The following is a 20483-nucleotide window of genomic DNA, read 5'->3' as shown; positions in this document are numbered from 1 at the left end:
ATCGTGTAAGTTGTTTGGTGAGGATGAGGGAGGTAAGATTACTCCGTGCCCACCTTCTTGGCTTGAGTATCCCGACACGTGACCTTGGAATTGGAGATGTGAGGGAATCGGGGTTTTGTTTACAAACCCTGTATTCTATGATTGCATGTTGAATGTTTTTATATTCGCTGCTGAGACTTTGTAGATACGTTTCTGATAACGTTTCATCCGTGGCTTTATCTGGGACGTTGGAGTGATAATTCTCCGTACCCATGTGTTGAAAGACCGTAAACAACCATTGGTCAATGCCTCGAACCACGGAGTTTTACAGCAGTTTTCCGTCTTGACAACTGACTTACACGCCATCGTTCCATTATAAAGCAAGCTCTTTTTCTTTATTTCTCTCTTACCTATATCCTCATCTTATCATTGTTCACTGAGTTACTTATTTCTTCACAATGACTTCTCGCAAACCAGTAGCCAAGAATGAGTCCATCGTCATCGTGGGCGCAGGCGTCTTCGGCCTCTCAACAGCCCTCGAACTCTCAAAGAGAGGCTACAAGAACATCACAGTCCTAGACCGCTATCTTCCTCCCGTAATAGACGGAAGTAGCGTCGACATCTCCCGCGTCATCCGCGTAGAATACGCAGATCCGTTCTACGGAAAGATGGCGCGCGAAGCACTCGATGGCTGGAACGGGCAGTACGCAGAGCACTTCCACCAGTCAGGTTTCGTCATGCTGTCTGAGAAAAGCGGAAATACTTTTGCTGAGCAGAGCAAAACTGCTAATAAAGAGTTGGGTGATGAAGTGTTGGAGGAGTATGAGGATGCGAGGGATATTAAGAGGCAGTTTCCTGCTGTGCAGGCTAAGTTGGACGGGTTGAAGGCTTATTATAATAAGACCGGTGGTTGGGCGGATGCTGAGGGGGGAATACGGCAGTTGGCTTTGGAGTGCAGTCTTGCTGGTGTTTCCTTCGTTACTGGCCCGAGAGGAAGGGTTGTGTCGTTGAGGTATAGTGGACGAAAGGTCACTGGTGTCAACGTTGCGGGGGGAGAGCCTATTGAAGCTGCGCAAGTCATCCTTTCTACAGGAGCGTGGTCAAACCATCTTCTACCCATCAGCCATGCCTCTTCAGGTTCTGGTCAACCAGTTGGCTTCGTCCGCTTAACACCTCAAGAAGCAGAGAAGCTCGCAGACATGCCCGTCATGATCAACTTGAGCACTGGAGTCTTCATCTTCCCACCCACACCAAAGACACATATCCTCAAGATTGCGCGACACGGGTATGGATGGGCGACTGAGTTTGACGTCAAAGATCCCTTGGGTGAATCCAGGACCGTTTCAGCGCCCAAGAGCGACGAGAACAACGCTACGGCGAATTATCTCCCCGAAGATGCGGAACGAGCTCTCCGTGAAGGTCTCCAACAACTTGTCCCCGAGATCGGCAATCACGAATGGTTGAGACAGCGACTATGCTGGTACTCTGATACACCCGAGGGAGATTTCATCGTGGACCATCATCCTGACCGCGAGGGCCTTTTCCTAGCGACGGGTGGTGCTGGACAGTAAGTTACCCGACCAAGTGAGGTGAAGATATACTGACGAATTTAGTGGTTACAAGTTTCTGCCTGTTCTGGGACGGTATATTGCCGATTGTTTTGAGGGAACGGCTTCTGCTGAGTTGAGACATAAATGGAGGCTGAGGGAATCTACTGGGAAGGATATGGTGAAGCAGGGTGATGGAAGTCGTGCTGGCCCTCCTTTGCGAAAGTTGGCGAAGTGGGAACAGGCTAAGCTGTGAGTGATAGATTGTATTACTATAGATACTAGACTAGAGCTAAATCATCTTGTTGAATAACCGGGAGTAAAAAGTACAGTTCTACGACTATCACAGTCAGATTGTATGATCAATCCGTTTGCTTATGCATGAGAAACCTACGATAGGCATTGGAACATGTCACGTCTACGTTTACGCATGGCCCCTACGGTGGTTTGTTGGTGCTGTATTATATGGGATATGGAAATATGTGTGACATGGAGTATCCCGTCGCTCTGGACTTTTACTCACCAACCTGCCATTCTTAGCCAAGAGGAGCACAAGTAAATGGACTCTTGACAGTTCCGTGGTCGTACTGATCCATCTGAGTAATGTTAGTCACTATTATGGTCTCACCTATGGTGGGGGACTTACAATATCGACGACCGAGGAGTAGGTTCCTGCGACCAAAAAGACAAGACCAAGCATAAAAATAATGATGTTGACGATCGCAATAGGGAGGTTTTTGCGGCTGTACCATTTTCCTTTCTTGAGGAGCATGAACCACATAGTCGCAGGCCAGTAAAGCGTGAATCCAGAATTCAGCAAACTGGACGTAATAGCAATCAAGTCGCTGAAGAAGGGAATAGCCTCAGCAATGACAAAGCCAACCCATGTAAAAATGCTGATCAACACCAACCAAGAGATCCATCCCTTGGGAGTATTGATATACTTGGCGATCGAATTCTCATGGACACGTCCATGGATGTACCGCACAGCAACGGTCGTGTTGATAGACCCGCTGATGAAAATAACAGGTAAAGCGACGCCGAAGGCTACCTTTGCGACGAGAGGTCCTGCGGATAACAGGGCAGGCGACTTTACGTCTACTCCAACGAAGGAGTAAATGAGAGCGCCTGTAAGGGTATAGATGAAGATTTCTAAACCGCCAAGCGTCCAGATGGCTTTCATGTAGTCGGTAGGCGTATGCATTTCGTCCATAAAACTGAACTGTGAAATAGAGAAACTGTACGCGAAGAAGATATTGCAAATCGCAATGAATGCCTGCGCGAAAGTGATGTCCTCCTTGGGCCAAGCTGACCAATTCGTTGGTTCGGGTGATTCTCCAGCTTTGATGCCTGTCGCGATGATGGTGATTCCGATAGCAGCAATAATGGACACAAAGTCAATGTAGCCGAGAATAGCAACCTCTGCAAAACTGGGCGGTATCGCGAGGATGAGAAGGAGCACGGCAGAGACGACGCCCCAGACAAGACTGCAGATGTTGCTCTCTGTGAGGGTCGAAAACGCAATTGTGCCTGTGAGACAATGCGAAGCAGTAAGCAGCAGAAGCTGAACCGTAACCATGCCTCCAAAGATCTCGGCACCCCATCGTCCAAACATGAGACCACCGGCCGCAGGATAATGCTCTACATGCGGATATTTGACCTTGACCTGGCCAACAATGTACGAAGTGTAAATAGCAATCAGGCCAATCCCCACTGAACAAATCACACCAGCAACCATGCCCAGCGTAGCAAAAGCGCCAGGGATGGAAAGGGATCCCAGGGCGACGGCTTGGACGATGAGCACGATTGTTAGGCGCTTCCAGCCTAAGCGGTTGAACTTTGCTTTTCCGTCGAGGATTTTGCGTTTTTCGAATTCGGTTACTTCGCCGATCATTTTTTCGCTGGTTGAGTCTGAGTCTTGGGGGGTGTTGTCGGAGAGGATGTTGTTGTCTGTTTGGGGAGTGTCCTTTTTCTTGTTGGCGGGCTCGGCCGCGGGAGTAATGTCGTTGTTCATGTTGGTGGTGTTTGTTTAGATTATCGGTAGATCTTTCATTGTCACACAGACGGTGTAATTGAGAATCCGAAGGTACTTGCGTTCCAGGTGAAGAGAAAGGTAGGTGAGTGAGTGAGTGAAGTGGGACACGACAAGTTTTGTATTAATGCTAGCTAAGGTAGGGCAACATGAATGACTCCCCTTTAGACCGACGTCGGACGTGGAGATTAAAACCTGTCATTGTAAAAGCTGGGAAGAGGCAAGAAAAGTCTGTCAGTCCATGTCATACGAAAGCGACCGGAACCAGGACCACTCCACGATCCATGGAGTCTAAAGTGGATATTCCCGTTGGTGTTTTCTAGAAAAAGCTTCTTTTTGAGGCTCTTGGTTGGTTCAGTCACTAAAAGATCCACCAACTAACGTCAGTAGCCTCAACAGCCAGTAAAATCTGAGTTTTTACAACATCTTTCTTGGTCTGTATTTTCACCTTTACTCGTAAAATATATAATATTTATTGGCATTTGGCTATGAGAATTGAGTTGAAGAACAGATGTCTTTGCTGGATGGAACAAGGTGATCGTCTTTTGTGGATTCTCTTACTCAAAAGTCGGTCCATTTTACCTAATTGCTCATAGCGGAGGGGCCGAGTCATAAGATGATATCCTCTTTTTCGCCCCTGAGACGCGGAGCCGATTGTGAGCTGAGCTGAAGGTCGTTGAATGCCGGGGAGGTCAGCAGAGTGCGGTTGTTCAGGGTCTAAAGTTTATATGGTCAATATCAGCCTTGCTTATATCAAGGGACATGCATTGCCTTGGTGTTCGATCTACACTGCAGTAACGGTTATGAACGGTACTGTCTTTGGAGACCCGTACAAGTGACAGGGCTTTGACACTAAAGAATTGATCGTCTATTGAGTGGTTGGCCGTTGGTCTAATGAGGCGCTATGGACTCGGTAACGCTTTTGCACGCCGTCTTCCGAAGAGCCGCATCTCACGATATAGCGACGCTCTATTGGTAATACGCACGAACGGACATGACCGATTTTACTCATGTTTTCCCCAAGTTTCTCCAGATTGATCTGCCAACTCAATTATGATCCCGCGATAAGCTTCTTTCGATTGCATGACCCGCTGTGTTCGCTTTCACAACAGTGAAGTGCTTAGATCCGGGGTTTGAGATTACGTTTGAGAATTTTTGAGTAAACAATCAGGATGGTGGGGGACACTAGATGAAGCTATCCTATCTGCCCACCATACGCATCGCGAGCCACCGTCGTCGCGACGTCAAAGACCCAGCTTTCACCAACGCCTCGCGATATATCCCATCGTATCGTCTACCTCTCTTACATATAACCAAATGTAGTAGAAAATATAGGATCCCATTTACTCTCCTATAGTTAAGCTACTAACTAGTAGATAAGTAGTTAAGTTAATAATAACTAATAAATCCCTACTACTATATATTTTTAGTATTTTAACTTATTTTATGTTACTATACTTAATAACTAAATTAGGATATAGCTTAGGCATTAAGCCTAAGAAATATAGAATAGTAAGGTAAGGTTAGCTAGGTAACTTCAGCCTTGTTTAGTAATCTACTTATATTCTATGTAATAGATGTAAAGCAAGTGGTAATGTCTTATATAGCAGATTAGGTTGTTAAACCAATTTCAATTTGTATCTAAATCAAGAAGATTTGATCCATTATAGAACCCCTTCACAAGACGTAACCTTGATGTGCTAAACCAGGGAATTTTATTAGCTCACGTCATCTTGAGCGTAGATAGTTTGCTTTATGCTTATAGGTGATGCTGATGGTCATAGAGTCTTATTTGGCGAGCGGCTGGAACGGAAAGAGGATAAGTTTCAGCCCATTTAGATTAGCTGTCATCAATTTGTCGCTCGAAGTCTTGATACCTTAATCTTCGCAAAGGACTCTGCATGACATACGATCATTGGCTGTTGATGGACGGTTTATGATATCTGAATAGTGAGGTATGGTAATTTTCTACATTGTATCTCAATCAACTTATGTACTTTAAGAATAGAGTTAGATTCAGGAAGGAAGACAGAACGTGATAATAAGTCGTCTACACATATGCTATCACTCCAGGACTATCTTCTGTCCCCTGAAACTATAAAGGTTAAAAGCTTGGCCATGCATCAAGCCATGAAAATACGCATGTCCAATTAACCGATAGTTTCCATTCCCTAAAGGACGAATTATAAAAGGCACCGAGCCACCATAAAACAAACAGACCTGATCTCCATTCCTTGCACCTGCTGGAACTAGACCAAAATATCCATTCTTGGTTATGCAGAACACTCTCCCAATGGCCATACGAAAACCCTCGTGCATAAAACGAATCCAATGTTCCGACCAGGTTTCGTCACGAGGATTTTCAGCGAAGCAATTGATCATATTCCGGAAAAGTTCTCGTTGTCTGCCAATGTCGTCACGTTGGTGAACATCTTTATCGTCAAAGAGTAAGGTACGAATAAAAAGATCTTCGATATGTTGGTCTCCCGGGTACTGCCTGACTTGGAATAAGAGCAAAGTGCCTTGTACTATGAACTTGTTGATTGCCTCCATTGGGGGTTCTCTGGCGTACTGAACTGATTGGGTTGTGCAAACGACGGAATCGAAGACCCCTCCGTTGACCACCAGAGTTGCGCCCTGTACAATGATATCTGACGGAACCAGTTGGGAGGCCGCATAGGTTGCGTCCGAGTTAGTGGCATAGATCATAGAAGGCTCACTCGTTCGCCTGTTCCAATTCTGTCAAGTAATCAGACATGCAATTAAGCATCTTAGAAGTATTGCAAAGACTTACAGGCACCCAACTGGGAAAGCCTTGGTATGTAGTCGTTTCGCTATCGATGTTATAAAGCAATTCTATTCCTTGGGCCAGTTCTATGAAACGTTTGGCAAACAAGAAGAATACTTCTGGAGTTGGTTCAGAGTAGGTAACGAGATGGGTGAAGTCTGCTGTATCAGAGGCCAAGGCGTACTGAGAGTAAAGCATGTCGCGGGGATCGGTCGCGTTCGCACCTCGAGAATAACTTAGAAGATCAATAAGACGTTGAAAGTTGCTGAACCTGCACGATGGCACAGAGTTGGGCGGAGTATGGAATAGGGTTCTACGCATCGATGCATACTGCATGAATTCAAGACCGCCCACATCGGTTCTCCAAGACGTGTCGTAGGTCTTCGGCAGCGGGAAAGAATAAAGTTGCTTCCCACGACTATATGTGTTCAAGAGCACATAACACCTATCCATGAGAACAGGGCATATTAAAGTATCGCCCAATGAAATGAAAACTAATGATGGCAAAACATATTCTTGCAGAATCCACACCCGCGAGAAGTAGGGTGATTGTGCAAATCTGCGTAAATTGTTCCAGATAGGGTCTTTAACAGAGGGGATTCCATAAGACTCGAGAGTACGGACATCATTCGGTCCAAGAATGACGTCCAGTTTTGTAGTCGAAACATCCGGCTGATGCGGAGTAGGGCACTTGCGGATATCCGACATGCACTTGTCGCCTGCCCTATTGATCTTGTGTATAAGTTCAAGGAACTCAGTGGCGTTCTCCTTGGGATCATAACCCAGTTCAACATGAACAGAGCGAGCTTGGGTGTATATTCTCGCCATCAGCTTGACTTGAGCTTCCCGTTCAAGAATATCGGATTGATTGATAGAAATAGCGTCGATCCAAAAATAACGTTCTGCTGGTGGGTTTGGATATCCCACGCGGGGTATTCTGTGTTCAAAGCAGACTGGGTCGAGTGTTGCCAAGTCTATTGCTGGCCTTGACAAAGACTTCAGTGCAATGAGCAGGCTATGTCCTACTAAGAACGGTTGGTCATCCAAATAAATCTCATATAGACGACTCTGGTCGCCCCATACATAAGAGAGGGCCACATATTTCTGAAAATGGCAATTAGGCGACGTCTCCGCATGTGTAGACTTAGATACTGGATTTTCGTCTATGGGTGATATCTTTGGATCGCCGTTTAGATCGATCACAGTAAGATGACAACGAAATTCAGCTTCGTCTGAGGATGCTATCCTGATAAGGCGGATTTCTGTAGGTGTTTTAAGAGGTGGATACCGAAAGTTTGCGTTTTTAGCCATGTTGAATTACTGATAACTTAATAGCGAGTATTTGGCCAGAAATTTCTAGTCAGGACAGTCAGGTTTATGACGCTCTTAAATAGGTCAATAGGCAGCAAGGCATTCTAGCTGCTTTAACTGCTGATTCTGCCTTGCCCTTAAGCACTTTAGTTTCCTTGAATAGTTATCTTTAGTATATAAAAAGTTAATATTATAATAACTTAATAACGCTTATTGAGTTTATATGTAAATTTAATTCCTTTTGCAAGCAAGGAGTAACCTTTACACTAGTAGCCCAATAACCTATATGCGATTGATACCATTCGCGCGGGACATGAGTCTTTGCAGGTTTTTGGATCTGAAGCCGCACAATATCGGAATCGTAGACAATGACTTGACAAAACAGCTAATGGACAAAGGTGTCTTGAAGCCTACTTTCCACCGAATGGATAACCCATCATTATTATGCATCCCTATCGCCGGGTACCTTCCGTTGCTCCAAGCTTGTGCCCTGTTCCGTACTTGAAATTTGCTGGTTCAGTATTCTGGCGGTTGGTGGTGGGCGGACGAGTAGTCAGCATTTGCGCTAGGTCCTTGACTGACGATTCTCCCCAAGCCCCGATGATCTGCCATGAATCGTTTCCTGCTTGAACGGTTTCTGCGTCGTACAAATGATCTTTCGTTGATATAAGTAGTTGCACGCCAGAATCGCCAATCTTTACATCATTAAGCTTATGAGTGGGCCGGTTGACGCTTTGAGTCTCGTCTTCAACATCGAAATTTGCGCTCTGTTCCATGATAAAATTGAGGGAATGACAAACAGCTGATGGATGTTGTTGAGCGCAGGTGAATTTGATGCTTTGTAGGTCAGAAATTTGTATTTACAAGACTTTTGGGTTAGGTCCAGGTTTGGGCTCTACCTGCTCTTATTCTTTTTTAGCCGCCCATGCACCGGCCAGCGGCGTTTAGCTGGCAGCTAAAACGTTCCTAGCACTCCATCGTAACACCCTACTTCACTAACGCTTTTTGTATTTGACTACCTTTCCAACATTCTCGACCCTTATCAACAGCTCGAGTAATGATCGAACAACGAATGGCTTAGCGCACGCAAGCGCCTGCGCTTCGTCTGACAAGAAAATTCAGGCTCCACATGAATGCATGTCTGGATGAACGACCTTTCTCAGCCCCAAAATCCGACCCTCCTATCACGTCCCTGGAGCCCGACGCATTCCACCTTACGGATACAGCCTCCCATTTCCGCCTTCCCCACCAGCGTGCATCGTCCTGTGAGATCGTCGATGCGTTCAACAGAGCGGCTAATCTTGCAACGTAACAACCATTGACTGGAGTGATAATCACTCATTGTGGCTCGCTTAACAAAAAGCCAACGTGGTTCACATTGTAAACATAGCGCAAGAGGACAAAAGGGTCCCCAAACGCGAAAGCAAAACGTAGCCAAGGTGTTGGGCCTAATCGGGGTCAGAACATTGCTGTTCTATCCAAGACTAAGTGGTTCTAAAGTGCTAGAGCCAACAGTTCTCGCTTCTTGTGTCCTAACCTGGAGCCAGCAGCGTTGCCTTTTTAGTACAACCTCGTAGCTGTTGGCTTCAGAAGCAATTCGTATTATCTAAACAAGTTCAGGATGGCTTCTCTGACCAAACTTGGCAATTTTCAGCAACCACGTGGATCGCGAAGGAGACAGCAAGCCAGCAAGCTCAAGAAAATGCCAGGGCACGTCAGGATGAGATGGTAATTGACAGAAGGGAGCGCCTGAAAAACATTGCCGTTCTTCATACCCCGTGCCGATCCTCTCGTCGATTACGAAAACGGTCAAAACGCCCTGCCCATCCGCTTGACTTGGCTCGTTCCTTCTGTCTTGCCCGATCGAGGCAACCCCGTCCTTCCACCTCGTCAATGATCTCTTGCAGTGAAGCACTTTCCAGGGGCGATATGTTCTGACCGCCGACACGAATCACTGATGCACAACTTTCTGACCCTGCAACATGTATCGTGGTCAGCGCGCCGAAAATGACACTCGTCTCTCGTGCGACCGATGTTGGAATAACGTATCATTTTGGAGTACTCCCTCGCTGGAAAGGTTGACATGACGATAAAAAGTTCAATGGTCAAGGAGTAAATCGTTATATGTGTAGTATTGTGATAGCCTGTCGCTGGACGGGCGGGTGATGTAGAGTTAGAGTTGCGGACGATATATCTACAAGATTAACTCCGGCTGACACCTGTAGAACTGATCTCCAGCTCCTGGTGTAATCTGGACCCTAGGTTCCGTGGCTAATCATAGATCACCCAAGGGCACAACAAAACTTGACATACTTGATATCTCGCCATCATGGATGCAGTAATCACACTATTCGTTGACTCTTAATTCAAAAAGAAATATTTTAATGCAGTTCTCCTGAGTACATTCGAATCTGTCAGTTCTACGACCCAAGAGCACGTTTTGGTTTTAACAGCTAAACTTGGATGCTCGTCCACTGCAGAAATCCCACCAACTTAGCCATGGCGTCTGATGGGCGCTTCCATCTGCGTGTGCTTTGAGTCCGCTCCTGCTTGGTTCATCCCAGCCCCGTCAATCGAGCTCACAGCGGGGTTCTTGGCTTGGTGTCCAGCCTTCCCGGAGTATTAGAGAACACCAGACATCAGTGGACAGGGGGCATGATGGAGTCCTGGAGCGATAACCGCCGATCTCTGCCCAAGCGCTAACACGAGCCAATCAATCACTACTGTCGCATGGGGTGAGGATGAGGTATTTCACCTCGATGCTCCCTCGCAATTGACCGTGAAACCTGAATCTCAAATTGTGCCGAGAACCCTGTTGAACTTCAATCTTCGCTCCGATCAAAAGTTGGCTTGCTACGGATGTTACAATGGACCCAGCAAGCATCACCGGCATTGGACTAGCGATTGTTCCCCTTACGATCCAGTCGATCAAATCACTTAAAAGCACAGTCACTCATTACAAAGGCCGCGATAAGACCCTGGCTAGACTATACCATGTGCTTGAGGATCTAAATAACATTCTAGAAGCACTAGAACGAGCTGTTGCCTCGGAAGCATCGGCGCGAGCTCTTCTGGAAGGCCCTGTTAACCGATGCAATCTCTTATGTCGCGAATTCGAAACGGCCATGCAAGCATTTGGCGGGACGTCTAAGATGGGCTTTAGAGATTGGACTAAGATGGAGTTTATGAAGGGTGATATCAATGAGTTCATGGATAGATTGGCAGGATATAAAGCGACGATTTCGGTAGGCCTAGGTACTATCACCATGTTAGTTCCTACAGGCCGGTCAGCTTGAATCATAAGTGCTAACTTCGGTTGCTGCCATAGGCAAACATCTAAACTCTCTCACAAAGTGCTTGAAGAGTACAACGAAATGATTCAAGATACAGTTTACAGCCTCAACATCAATCTACAACGACTTGATGGGAAAATGGACCTCATTATTCAAGGAAGCAGAAGCGCCAGCGTTTCAAATAAAAGCGTTAACCTAGAGGATGAGAGGGTAGTAACGGAGCAATGCCTCCAAATTTGTCAAGATGCTAGCTCTTACATTGGGTCTTTGGCAGATCAAGAAGAATTCCTGAAGGATCAATTCGTCTCAGCACCTTTTGCTGGCAGGCAGGAGCTATTCGAGGCACAATTGCTTACGCGAAGAGCCTTGAATGAGAGCAGAGACAGCATTGCCCAGACCGTCGGCCGGCTTCAGGAACGCTTGGAGTCCATGACTACAAATGACACATCCAAGAGTGACCTTGGATATCAACAATTACAGGGTGATTTACGGACATCGAAGCAATGTCTGGAGCTGTGCAAAAAAGCATCCGAGCAGGTTGCGAATCAAAAGGTCTATACCGTCGGAGAGATGGTTGCTGACAGTGACAGTGATCAGGTGGTGATCACAACTCTTGCAGACCTTTTTGATGTAAAGAAAGCATCGTCAACAAATGGGTCAGCGCAGTGGATAGGATCCTTGTCCGAAGAAACGGCGCAACAGATTTCTAAAGATCGATACGGTAGTCGCTTTGGTGCTGTGGTCACGAGTGGAACAAGCAATATCGTTAGCACCATGCCTTTAACAACCAACACCCGCGAAGTCAATAGCACTCTAGCGGCACGGCCTGGAAAAGCAGGGCAGTCAACGGCGCGAGAGGCAGTACAGAGACGGCCTTCTCCCAACGAGATGAGAAAACGGGCAGCGGAAAACGGCGATGAGAAGGAGGAACGCTGATACAGTAACAATTTGAATCTAGGGCCATCTTTTCAACATCTGACAACCCCCAGGACTACATTTCCATTCGCCCCTTAGAGTTCATCCCCCACTGCTATGCCGAGCTTCACTACGTTACGCGTGACCCAATATCTAAGGCATTGCAACTTTACCAGTACTTCCACCGTCATTGAAAGCGCCTGTGATATCGACACCAATTTGACCAGGCTTAAAGGAGATGCTGGTCAGAGCGCCTTCACTTGCCTGCCATGCTGATGGAATCCTTATTATCTTCTCAGATCTCCATCATCCTTCCAGCCTCGTCGTGCCCTTTCTGCGATGATCATACAGTCCTCAATGTACGTCTCGGGTATCGCAAGGCTTCTGGATCGAACTAGTTGGGAAGGCCAAGACAATTGTGAATGAGAGTCCCTTAGCCGGTTGTCGTGTCTAGTCTGCAGATCAAAGTCCGCAAGACTTTGCGATCTGTAGATCACTACAACGCCATACTTGCGGCCACCCATGGTGATTGCTATAGATTTCCGTTTGAGGTCAACTCGAGTGTTGCTTGAAATGGTCGTGATGTCAAAGTTTAGCTCAGATGCTTCAAGCCGCTCGGTCGGGTCGGGGCATTGGCCCTTGACTTCAAAGACGAAGACTGCGTCATGTCGGGTTAACTGTGCGGCTTCTGAATCACTTGGGCCTCGTGGAACAAGATCCAAACACCCATTAATGCATTCAGAGACAACTGTTCGGGCATCTCCCACTGTCCCGATTGCCCTGTAGCAAGTGACACGCAAAGCAGAGATGTCAGGTCGAGGAACCATGTTTTAGTAGGATCAAGGAAGATAGGGGAATGATAACAAAGTTTATTGATCAATACACAGATATAAGCTTGCAAGTCCATGTCTTATATCTTCACCGTTAAGCTGGATCCTTGGTTTTGAAGCGTCAAAGACAAGCTGACTTGTTCCACTTCTATCGTCTAACCCCATCGCACTGTTGGTTCATATGATGGACCAACAACTACCATATTAACCTTTCTCGTACAAGGCCGAGTTCTCGTCACATCAGAGTGTACCTGACACTCTTAATGAAGCTAAAGCTAGAAATTAGCCGCAGAACAACCACCCGGGAGCCTTGATGCTCACTTCCTGGAACTAAGCTCTTTGGCGTGTCGCCGTCAGCCCGAAGTGATTCAAATGCTGGGGAAAAAACAAAAGTCAGAGAATACATGCACTCTTGATCAAGGGCAGGAGCCTTGATATCTGATGGCTTTAAGATACCCTTTATGGCTTACACCGACCGAGTTCGACTTTGCAACATGATAGTTTGGAACCAAACAAAGCCTCTACTATCGATCAGTGATTAGGTGCAGTAAGCGACACGGTCAAACGGCTGCACGTGGTTGCAAGAGCCCTGTCATAACTTAGTTTATCTCACCACCTTCTCGATCGAGGTGCCAGGCAGATCTGCACCACCACTACGATTCAATGGATTTTGACCTTCTCGTTTCAGCTGCGGATGAAGCGCAGTCAATAACGTCCAACTTTTAGCCCGCCTGTCAAACACCGGGGCGTAACGTACTGTGGCGTCAGGGTTAGTATACCAGTCCAAACAGGGGCTAGGTTTGAGAGGTATAATCATTAATTCACACCACTGCACACTTAGAAGACATAACCCGACTCTCAGCATAACGAGAGGACCGACAATTACGGAGCCAACCTCTGACAACTACATGCCTAACAACCGGATAGCCGAGTTTAACGCTTCGATGCCTTACTACAAAGCCGAGATACAAGATCGACGGTGATGAAGACGGTGCGGTGAACCATCGGATTCTCTCGAAGTGATAGCTGAAATGGCACTTTGTGGCGCCCGGCGATGAGCTTGGAAAAACGTCTTGATAGGCCATTCCCCGAACCGAGCAGCACACTTGCAGAGGCCCGAGGAAGCCAAACTCATTGGGGTTAGGCTCTCACTGCCTAAAACTAATGATCTTGGCGCGACTGCGCGATACGTCTTATAGATAGCTTTTACAAGAGCACCGAGCGTCAAGAGCTGGGGTTCTGGGGATGGATGGGAACCTGCGACATTCCCAACTGCTTCCGACGCTCCAACCGTTTAATTCTGAGATCGTTTCCGGAGTCACAGCCTTGGAATACTCATCGCGGGGGCGGAATTTGATGGGAAGTTGACAAGTCCACCCAGACCAACAGCTAATGCCGACCGAAATGGAAAGAAATTGCTTGCGCGAGGAAGCGCAAGGGGAACGGTTCCGGGCTGCTGGGTATGATGGGCATTGCGATGAAGATTGTTTCTCTTTGAAATGCCAGGACCTCAAAAGGCAGCCATACGTGTTCAGGAAAAATTCTTTTTGGACGAAGCTACTGCTAGTCAGATATTGTAACCCTACGGCCGAAGCAAAAGCCCATGGCATGATTTGATCCAAGATACACACTTCGTTATACCCACTTTTGACATATAGCCCTATCGCAACGCCGGCAAAGACAGCGTTACCAGTGGGTCCAGCGAACAAAAGTCTCCAGGGATGGCTTCGTGCTGGTAACAAAGGCTGACAATCGAAAAGCCATGCATGACGACACGTCACGTTAAGAGTCTCGTTAAGATATTATGCTTCTTGTATACCATAACTTTGAGAAGCGTATGAGCACAATCGACAAGTCTCCATGAAATTCTATCCCTCATTTCCGAGGGCAAGAGATGTAGATATCGTGATTCCACTTCTTTTGTTCGTTGGCTGGCGTTCCTTGCATTTTTCAGCCTTAAGCATGGGGTTGAACCCACACCAGATGCAAAAGTGATGTTGGCTGATCACATCATTCCATTTAATTCCGGAGCGCGAAACTTTATTTCTTCTTCTGAACCCATGTCTAGTGCATGATCGGACATGCTCCCACTATGGAGTTTAATGCTTGACAGCAAATACAATACTTGACTGCTACCCTTGTGGTGTTGGCTCTTATGGCGCGTTAACTCAAAAGCCTTTGGCCACACGAACAATCACATTTGCCTCGGCACGCTACTTGTCTGTAGTGAGCAAGAACATCGGCCGAATTTGTATCGAATAACGGCTTTGTGTGCCGCTCATTCAGGCCATTGTCATTATCATTCACTCGCGAGCTTGTGAAGAAGTTGGGTACGGGGACTTTCAAGGTCTTCCGGGGTGTATAGAGAGCCGAAATCAATACCAAGCCGTTCTAATAAAGGAGCAGAGACGGGGACTACCACACAGCCAGTGCTTTTAAAGCAACCGACCAATTAATACTATAGACACAAGCTTGTCACCTCCTTATCGTTCGATTATTGCATCACAATTTGTTTTTACGATCTAGTCGTCTGGGATTGCGGCTACTGGAAATGGGGCAGGTTTCGAGACCAGTGTTACAAAGAGGATTGCACTGGTTAAACCTGTGGAATAAGGCTTGTGTTTGAACAATAAAGCCAACAGACGCATTTCAATATACACGACCAAATCACTAGGAAATCCAACACCGTCGAAAGAATAGCCAAAAGAATCCTATAACTTCAGGAATAGAAATTTCGCGCCAGTGTTACAAGATGGGGAAAAGAATGAGTAAAAATTGCAGTCCAGGTACGGAGGCTCGACAAGCAACATTCTCGACATGTGTGCAGTAAAGCCAACGTTGCATCTTCACTACGCAAATACTTTCAAGTCATAGTTTAGCCTTGGCCACTCAGCTATCAGCTACCACACACTGACTTCATTGACACCGCTTAGGAAGATCACCGATTGCCCCAGGCTTTTCAGGTCCCAAGACAATCCCAGGTGAGACAAGAGGCAAAGCCGCATTGATCTCATTCCAGTAACGCTGGAAACTGGGGGCTACGGTGTTGCGTTCACCTAACCCTCGCGGTTCATGTTTGGACACAAGGTCCGAGAACTGTTAGCTCTAGCACTGCCAAGACCATTTAGTCTTGGATAGGGCCAACAGCGACTCTAGAACCTTGCTCACGGTGAACTTTTTAATCATATTTCCTCTTGGGTCTGGCAATCTCTCGTTTTCTAGCGCAATGCGCATAACGAAAATCACGTTAGCTTTCTGTCATGCGGATCAGCATAGGTAGCTGTCGCCTTGACACTCGTACCACTTCGCTAAATCTGTCACAGATCTCCAGAAGCAAGACATGTGGTGGAGAAGGCGGAAATGGGGGGCTGTGGAAGACAGATACATGGGGACTCTGGGGAATATAATGAAGCAATCGGCTTCTGCTGACGATACATCAGCTATCAAGACACGCATAGGGTATCTAGATTCGTTAGAAACAAAGGCTCAATTACAAACGCAGCGCTCGCGGGGGATCAACTACTGCTGAAGAATTACAATCTAACCACGATCAACGAGAAGCTGACGCCAAACGCCTGCCGCAACACGCAGGAGCCGTGTTCAATGGATAGTTAATCACAAGATCACTTAAACGAAGTCTATTGACTGGTGTGTTGAGTGAGGGTACATGCTGACCCCCATAGAGGTACGCCTTCCGCCCACTTCTGGATCCTGTCTTGCTGAACGCTTGCAGTTTGATCATCCACTTCGCTCTCGCCTTCGTTGCCTTTGGAGGGGTCCGATTTATGCAGCACATCGCCTTCCTGCCGGGTAGACTGTTGACCACTGTCTTCAACCCCAAAAACGTGTTGAAAAGTTTGCCAGGCACTTGGGTTATCCGGATGGGTTATGGTGGTCGATTCATCCTTCGTGTTATCATTCGATGTTGGACTGAGCGATGAGGCATGAAGGGTGTCAGATTACTGGTGGCCACAGAAAGTATTATTAGAAGAAAGCTTACCAGCGTCCAGGGAATCACAGTTTCGGCTCATACTGCAAAAAGAAAAAGAAGAGAAGAAGAGAGAAGTGAACATGAAGCTGATCTGCTCAAAGGCTTCCAGGAACGAGAGTCTAGGTATTGAGGGTCCCTTTTGTACCATTCAGCCCAGCAAATCCTACAACCCCCCGCCCCACCAGAGCCTCATTCACAAGAAAGCTATACAGCCATACACCGACCTTCTTTCGGGGCGTCGGGGCGTGAGCTCGCACACTTATGCAAGAACACTGAAACTTGACACCTCTTCGTCTTGCCGCTAACCACTAACAGAGTATCCTAGCTACGCAGCACATGTACGTTCACCCAACCATGCAACTCATGCAGCCTGCAAGATCTTTGCAGCTGAGTTACCATACTTGCAATTGTTGTGCTCCTGCTGGTTTGTGGGCTCACTTGTTGAGATACCTACGTATTTAAGCCTGGTCAGTGTGGACGACAGGGCGACTTCAAAGTCAAGAGATGGTGATGCTAGTGTCAATAACGACTTCAGGGCTAGAGGTAGCCGAGGGTTATCCGTTGAAGTTATGGCGGAGTTGCCAAGGTATAAACTCGGGCTGTCAGTTGTGTCGATATCGTTCATCGAACGTCCCTAAATGTCATCCCTGCGAGGATCTCAGAGATCTGTGAGGTGGTTAGTTCACGATTGGCCCTCTCATGACTCCGACTCCTCTTACGATTCAATATCCAAAAGGCTTGTAAGCTTTAGCGTGTCAAGTGGGCATGCCGAGCTGCGGGTAAACTAGTATTTGACAGTTTTCCCTTCTAAGAGCCAATAATGCGTCCATAGGTCCGGCCTCCATCTCTAAAGTGTTTCTGTTATGGTTCGGCTGCGCTGGAACAGATAATAAACTTATCAGCTACCATGGGTTACCAAGATACCCGGTACAGCGCGCAACTTGACAAGGGTAATCTACTCATATGATGATGCCTTATATCGATGTTATGTGGTCCACCCTTTGGGCGAGAGTCAAGATCCGGGTGGGAACTGCTGCTGTAGTTAGCCTGTAAGGTATAGATAGATGTTACATTAACGTGTCTGGCTACACACGTGATCGTGACTGGTGGGCAACGCCAACTTCAGAGGTATCGTACTGTCTTCTCCACTAACAAGCCTGGCCCATCGAGCTTATACTTTGCGATAAGCATTGCAGAAATAGCCATACTGCAGTATTAGCTATGCTAGAGGTAAAAACTGTTTCTTGTGGCTTCAAGCCTTTTCTCATTCTGTTCTTTTCAATATCGTAGACAAATGATTGTGGGTAGCTGCTATGTATGTATTATTATGCCACTAAACAACATGAAGGGACCACACTGAACATTCTGGGAAAGGAAACATGTATTAAAAACCAGAAAGCACACCGCCACCAGCCGCGCTGGCTTATATAGCCTCATGTGCTCATATATAGTAGCATTGAACTACTTTAATGGCCCTTCTCGGTACCGATACCGGTCGAGAAACCCTTGGATAAAAAGACTGCCGAATCTCGCCTCTTCTTCTGTGTAGAACTGTGTGCACTGTTCTGCCTTGCGTTCTTTCTCGCATTCCTACGAGACATCTCTTCCTCCGCATCCTTGATTTGCGACCGTGTGATCACGTACCCTCGGTGGACCATTTCTGGAACTTGGTTACCGACATCATCCTCCTGTTGGGAAGATGGGACAGAAAATGCTGGCCAGACAACCTGTATGATGTCGTCCGTTTCCATCGACTGAGATTCAGCCGTGGGCGATTGCCCTTCCCGATCCGATTTCTCTGTCCGCGTTACCAAGGGTTTCCCAGCACCGCAGGAGGACTCAGTCTTGCCGTTGCGTTGGGCTGTCAATGACGGAAATGCCACCCAATCCTCAAACATATGCGAGGAGAAAACCGGACGAACTGGTTCCAGTAACTGCTGAACGACTGACCAGGCGTTGCATGCCTCCGCTGAAACCTGACGCAGACGTGCCTCAAACGCTTGTCGCTGCGAAATGGGGACCAGGTCGGCGAGTGCGTCTGATACCTGGTCAACGACCATCTTGACGCGAACTTCTCTAGTTCGAGCCTGTCTCGTTGGCTGTATCTTTAATAGAACTGCACGTGCGAAAGCCTCATGCAGCGGGTCTTCTGTCTCCAAGTCCCGTAGAACATCATCAAGGTCATTGTTCTGGGTAAGGTAAGTTGATCTAAAGACATTGTCAGCCAAGGCTATGCTGTATATCCGAAGGCCGGCAGCAACTCTCATTTGCTTGGCGGCCGGTGAGTTAGAAGCAGGTAGTGGGATAGTACGCTGGATCGAGGCGTGATTCCGAACCCTTCCCCATATTGTCGTGTCGGTCAAGCATGTGTCGTCTAGAGCAACGCCTATAAACGATTCCACAAAGCCGAGACAATTGTTGAGTATACTGTCCAAGGCATCTCCACTACTCAAGTATATTAGCGATTGATCAAAATAGCACTCCAGTTCTAACGAACATTTCAGCTCTCCTGGCCTCAAACTTATCAAGTTTGACCATGATGGAATGAAACGTCATCAACCTTCCGTGCGCTTCCTCTAAGTCTCTAGCCAGGTCATTTATGCGTGATTGCATAGACTTTTCCGCGCTTCTCAGTGTTGCCAGCTCCTTTTCGGCCTTCGTCGCCTTTTCCTGCTGTGACGCTTTGAAGTCCTCGAGAGAGCTAATCGTGGACTCTTTTTTCTTGATCTCGTTCATCAACTGTTTAGCAGCTAACGACTGGCCTTCGAGCTTGTCTTGAAGTGTCGCCAGTTGACCTTTGTGCTTCTTAATATTGTCCTCAGCCGCTTGCTTGGCTTTGAGGGTCGCCTCATTCTGTGCTCTCTGGGAACTCAGTTGCTTTTCGAAATCGTCATTTTGTCTTTTAGTCTCAGCCTGATGCCGGGACAGTGCTTGAATGTTCGTATCGTATGCGGTTTGGAGCTTCGCAGTGTCTCGCTTGAGTTCTTCATTCTCCCCAACAACTCCCTTCAGGGTATCGAAACTACCATCAGAACAGTACTGGTTCAGCAGAGATACCAATTGGTGAATGGCCTCCGACGCATCTGGACAAGCTGGTAACTCCTTGGCGCGCTTTTCACCATTTAGTGACATTGTTGGTTGGGACTGTGTCTATAGAACGCAGTTGTAACCTTTATGTCGGGCATGAGTATATTGGAATGGGAGAGGTATAGGATGAGGCGGCAAAGACGGGGGAAGCGACGACAGCCTGATGTATTTAGCCCGTGACCTTTGGTCAGCCTACATGACCAAATGTGGTTATCTGGTAGGCCTCCCATCACATCACAGATACGTGCATACATGAAGGCCTGTTGGTTGGGTCGACCACAGCCTGGTCGACAGCAAAGCTGCGGGGTCGTGGCAGATTGCCACAAGATAAGAGGAGTCGTCAAGAAGTCATAAAACGGTGGCATAGATCGTGTACGCAGATCTGTTGTTCATACTTGAGTACCAAAATCTCCAGTGATACTGAGGTTGTAGAAGTTTGAGGTATCGCGGGTCTTACAAACATCTCTCTTGCCTTTGTTAGTCAGACAGCGCGCCCAAAGGCCAAGACATGTATGTGTACAATCAGCTCAGTAGTCCTAGAGTGCTGAATGGAATAGGAGACCTGCAGAATTATATAGGAACTTTCTTGTGATACGGCAGCTTGCGGACGGGTCAAGATCCAGAACCAATTCCTGAAGCTTAGACTTGCGTTCGATCATCAACATTATATACCATTTTACCGCCTCTTTCTTTCACATACGACCAAAGGT

At 47.1% G+C, this 20483-nt stretch overlaps 6 protein-coding genes across 6 annotated transcripts; 2 read left to right on the top strand and 4 right to left on the bottom strand.

The window, feature by feature from the left end:
- Window positions 1–437: 437 nt before the first annotated feature.
- On the top strand, window positions 438–1782 carry FIESC28_10067 (uncharacterized protein; the record flags this gene model as incomplete). The annotated part of the gene is made up of 2 exons (XM_031164202.1): window positions 438–1546; window positions 1593–1782. The coding sequence occupies 2 exons, from the start codon at window positions 438–440 to the stop codon at window positions 1780–1782; spliced, it is 1299 nt and encodes a 432-aa protein (XP_031011687.1).
- Window positions 1783–2062: 280 nt separating this feature from the next.
- On the bottom strand, window positions 2063–3540 carry FIESC28_10066 (uncharacterized protein; the record flags this gene model as incomplete). Its single annotated transcript, XM_031164201.1, has 2 exons — window positions 2063–2122; window positions 2173–3540. 2 exons carry the CDS (start codon window positions 3538–3540, stop codon window positions 2063–2065), a joined length of 1428 nt encoding a protein of 475 aa, XP_031011686.1.
- Window positions 3541–5708: 2168 nt separating this feature from the next.
- On the bottom strand, window positions 5709–7657 carry FIESC28_10065 (uncharacterized protein; the record flags this gene model as incomplete). Its single annotated transcript, XM_031164200.1, has 3 exons — window positions 5709–5729; window positions 5779–6297; window positions 6353–7657. The coding sequence occupies 3 exons, from the start codon at window positions 7655–7657 to the stop codon at window positions 5709–5711; spliced, it is 1845 nt and encodes a 614-aa protein (XP_031011685.1).
- Window positions 7658–10524: 2867 nt separating this feature from the next.
- FIESC28_10064 (uncharacterized protein) lies at window positions 10525–11886 on the top strand (the record flags this gene model as incomplete). Its single annotated transcript, XM_031164199.1, has 2 exons — window positions 10525–10925; window positions 10986–11886. 2 exons carry the CDS (start codon window positions 10525–10527, stop codon window positions 11884–11886), a joined length of 1302 nt encoding a protein of 433 aa, XP_031011684.1.
- Window positions 11887–12018: 132 nt separating this feature from the next.
- FIESC28_10063 (uncharacterized protein) lies at window positions 12019–12692 on the bottom strand (the record flags this gene model as incomplete). Its single annotated transcript, XM_031164198.1, has 2 exons — window positions 12019–12137; window positions 12215–12692. The coding sequence occupies 2 exons, from the start codon at window positions 12690–12692 to the stop codon at window positions 12019–12021; spliced, it is 597 nt and encodes a 198-aa protein (XP_031011683.1).
- Window positions 12693–18152: 5460 nt separating this feature from the next.
- FIESC28_10062 (uncharacterized protein) lies at window positions 18153–19818 on the bottom strand (the record flags this gene model as incomplete). Its single annotated transcript, XM_031164197.1, has 2 exons — window positions 18153–19131; window positions 19184–19818. 2 exons carry the CDS (start codon window positions 19816–19818, stop codon window positions 18153–18155), a joined length of 1614 nt encoding a protein of 537 aa, XP_031011682.1.
- Window positions 19819–20483: the final 665 nt, after the last annotated feature.

The sequence above is a fragment of the Fusarium coffeatum genome (genome assembly GCF_003316985.1).
Source record: "Fusarium coffeatum strain FIESC_28 chromosome Unknown BRIP53273_contig_284, whole genome shotgun sequence".
Taxonomy (NCBI): domain Eukaryota; kingdom Fungi; phylum Ascomycota; class Sordariomycetes; order Hypocreales; family Nectriaceae; genus Fusarium; species Fusarium coffeatum.
Note: the sequence above shows the minus strand (reverse complement) of the source record. Positions and strands in the feature narration are given on the sequence as shown.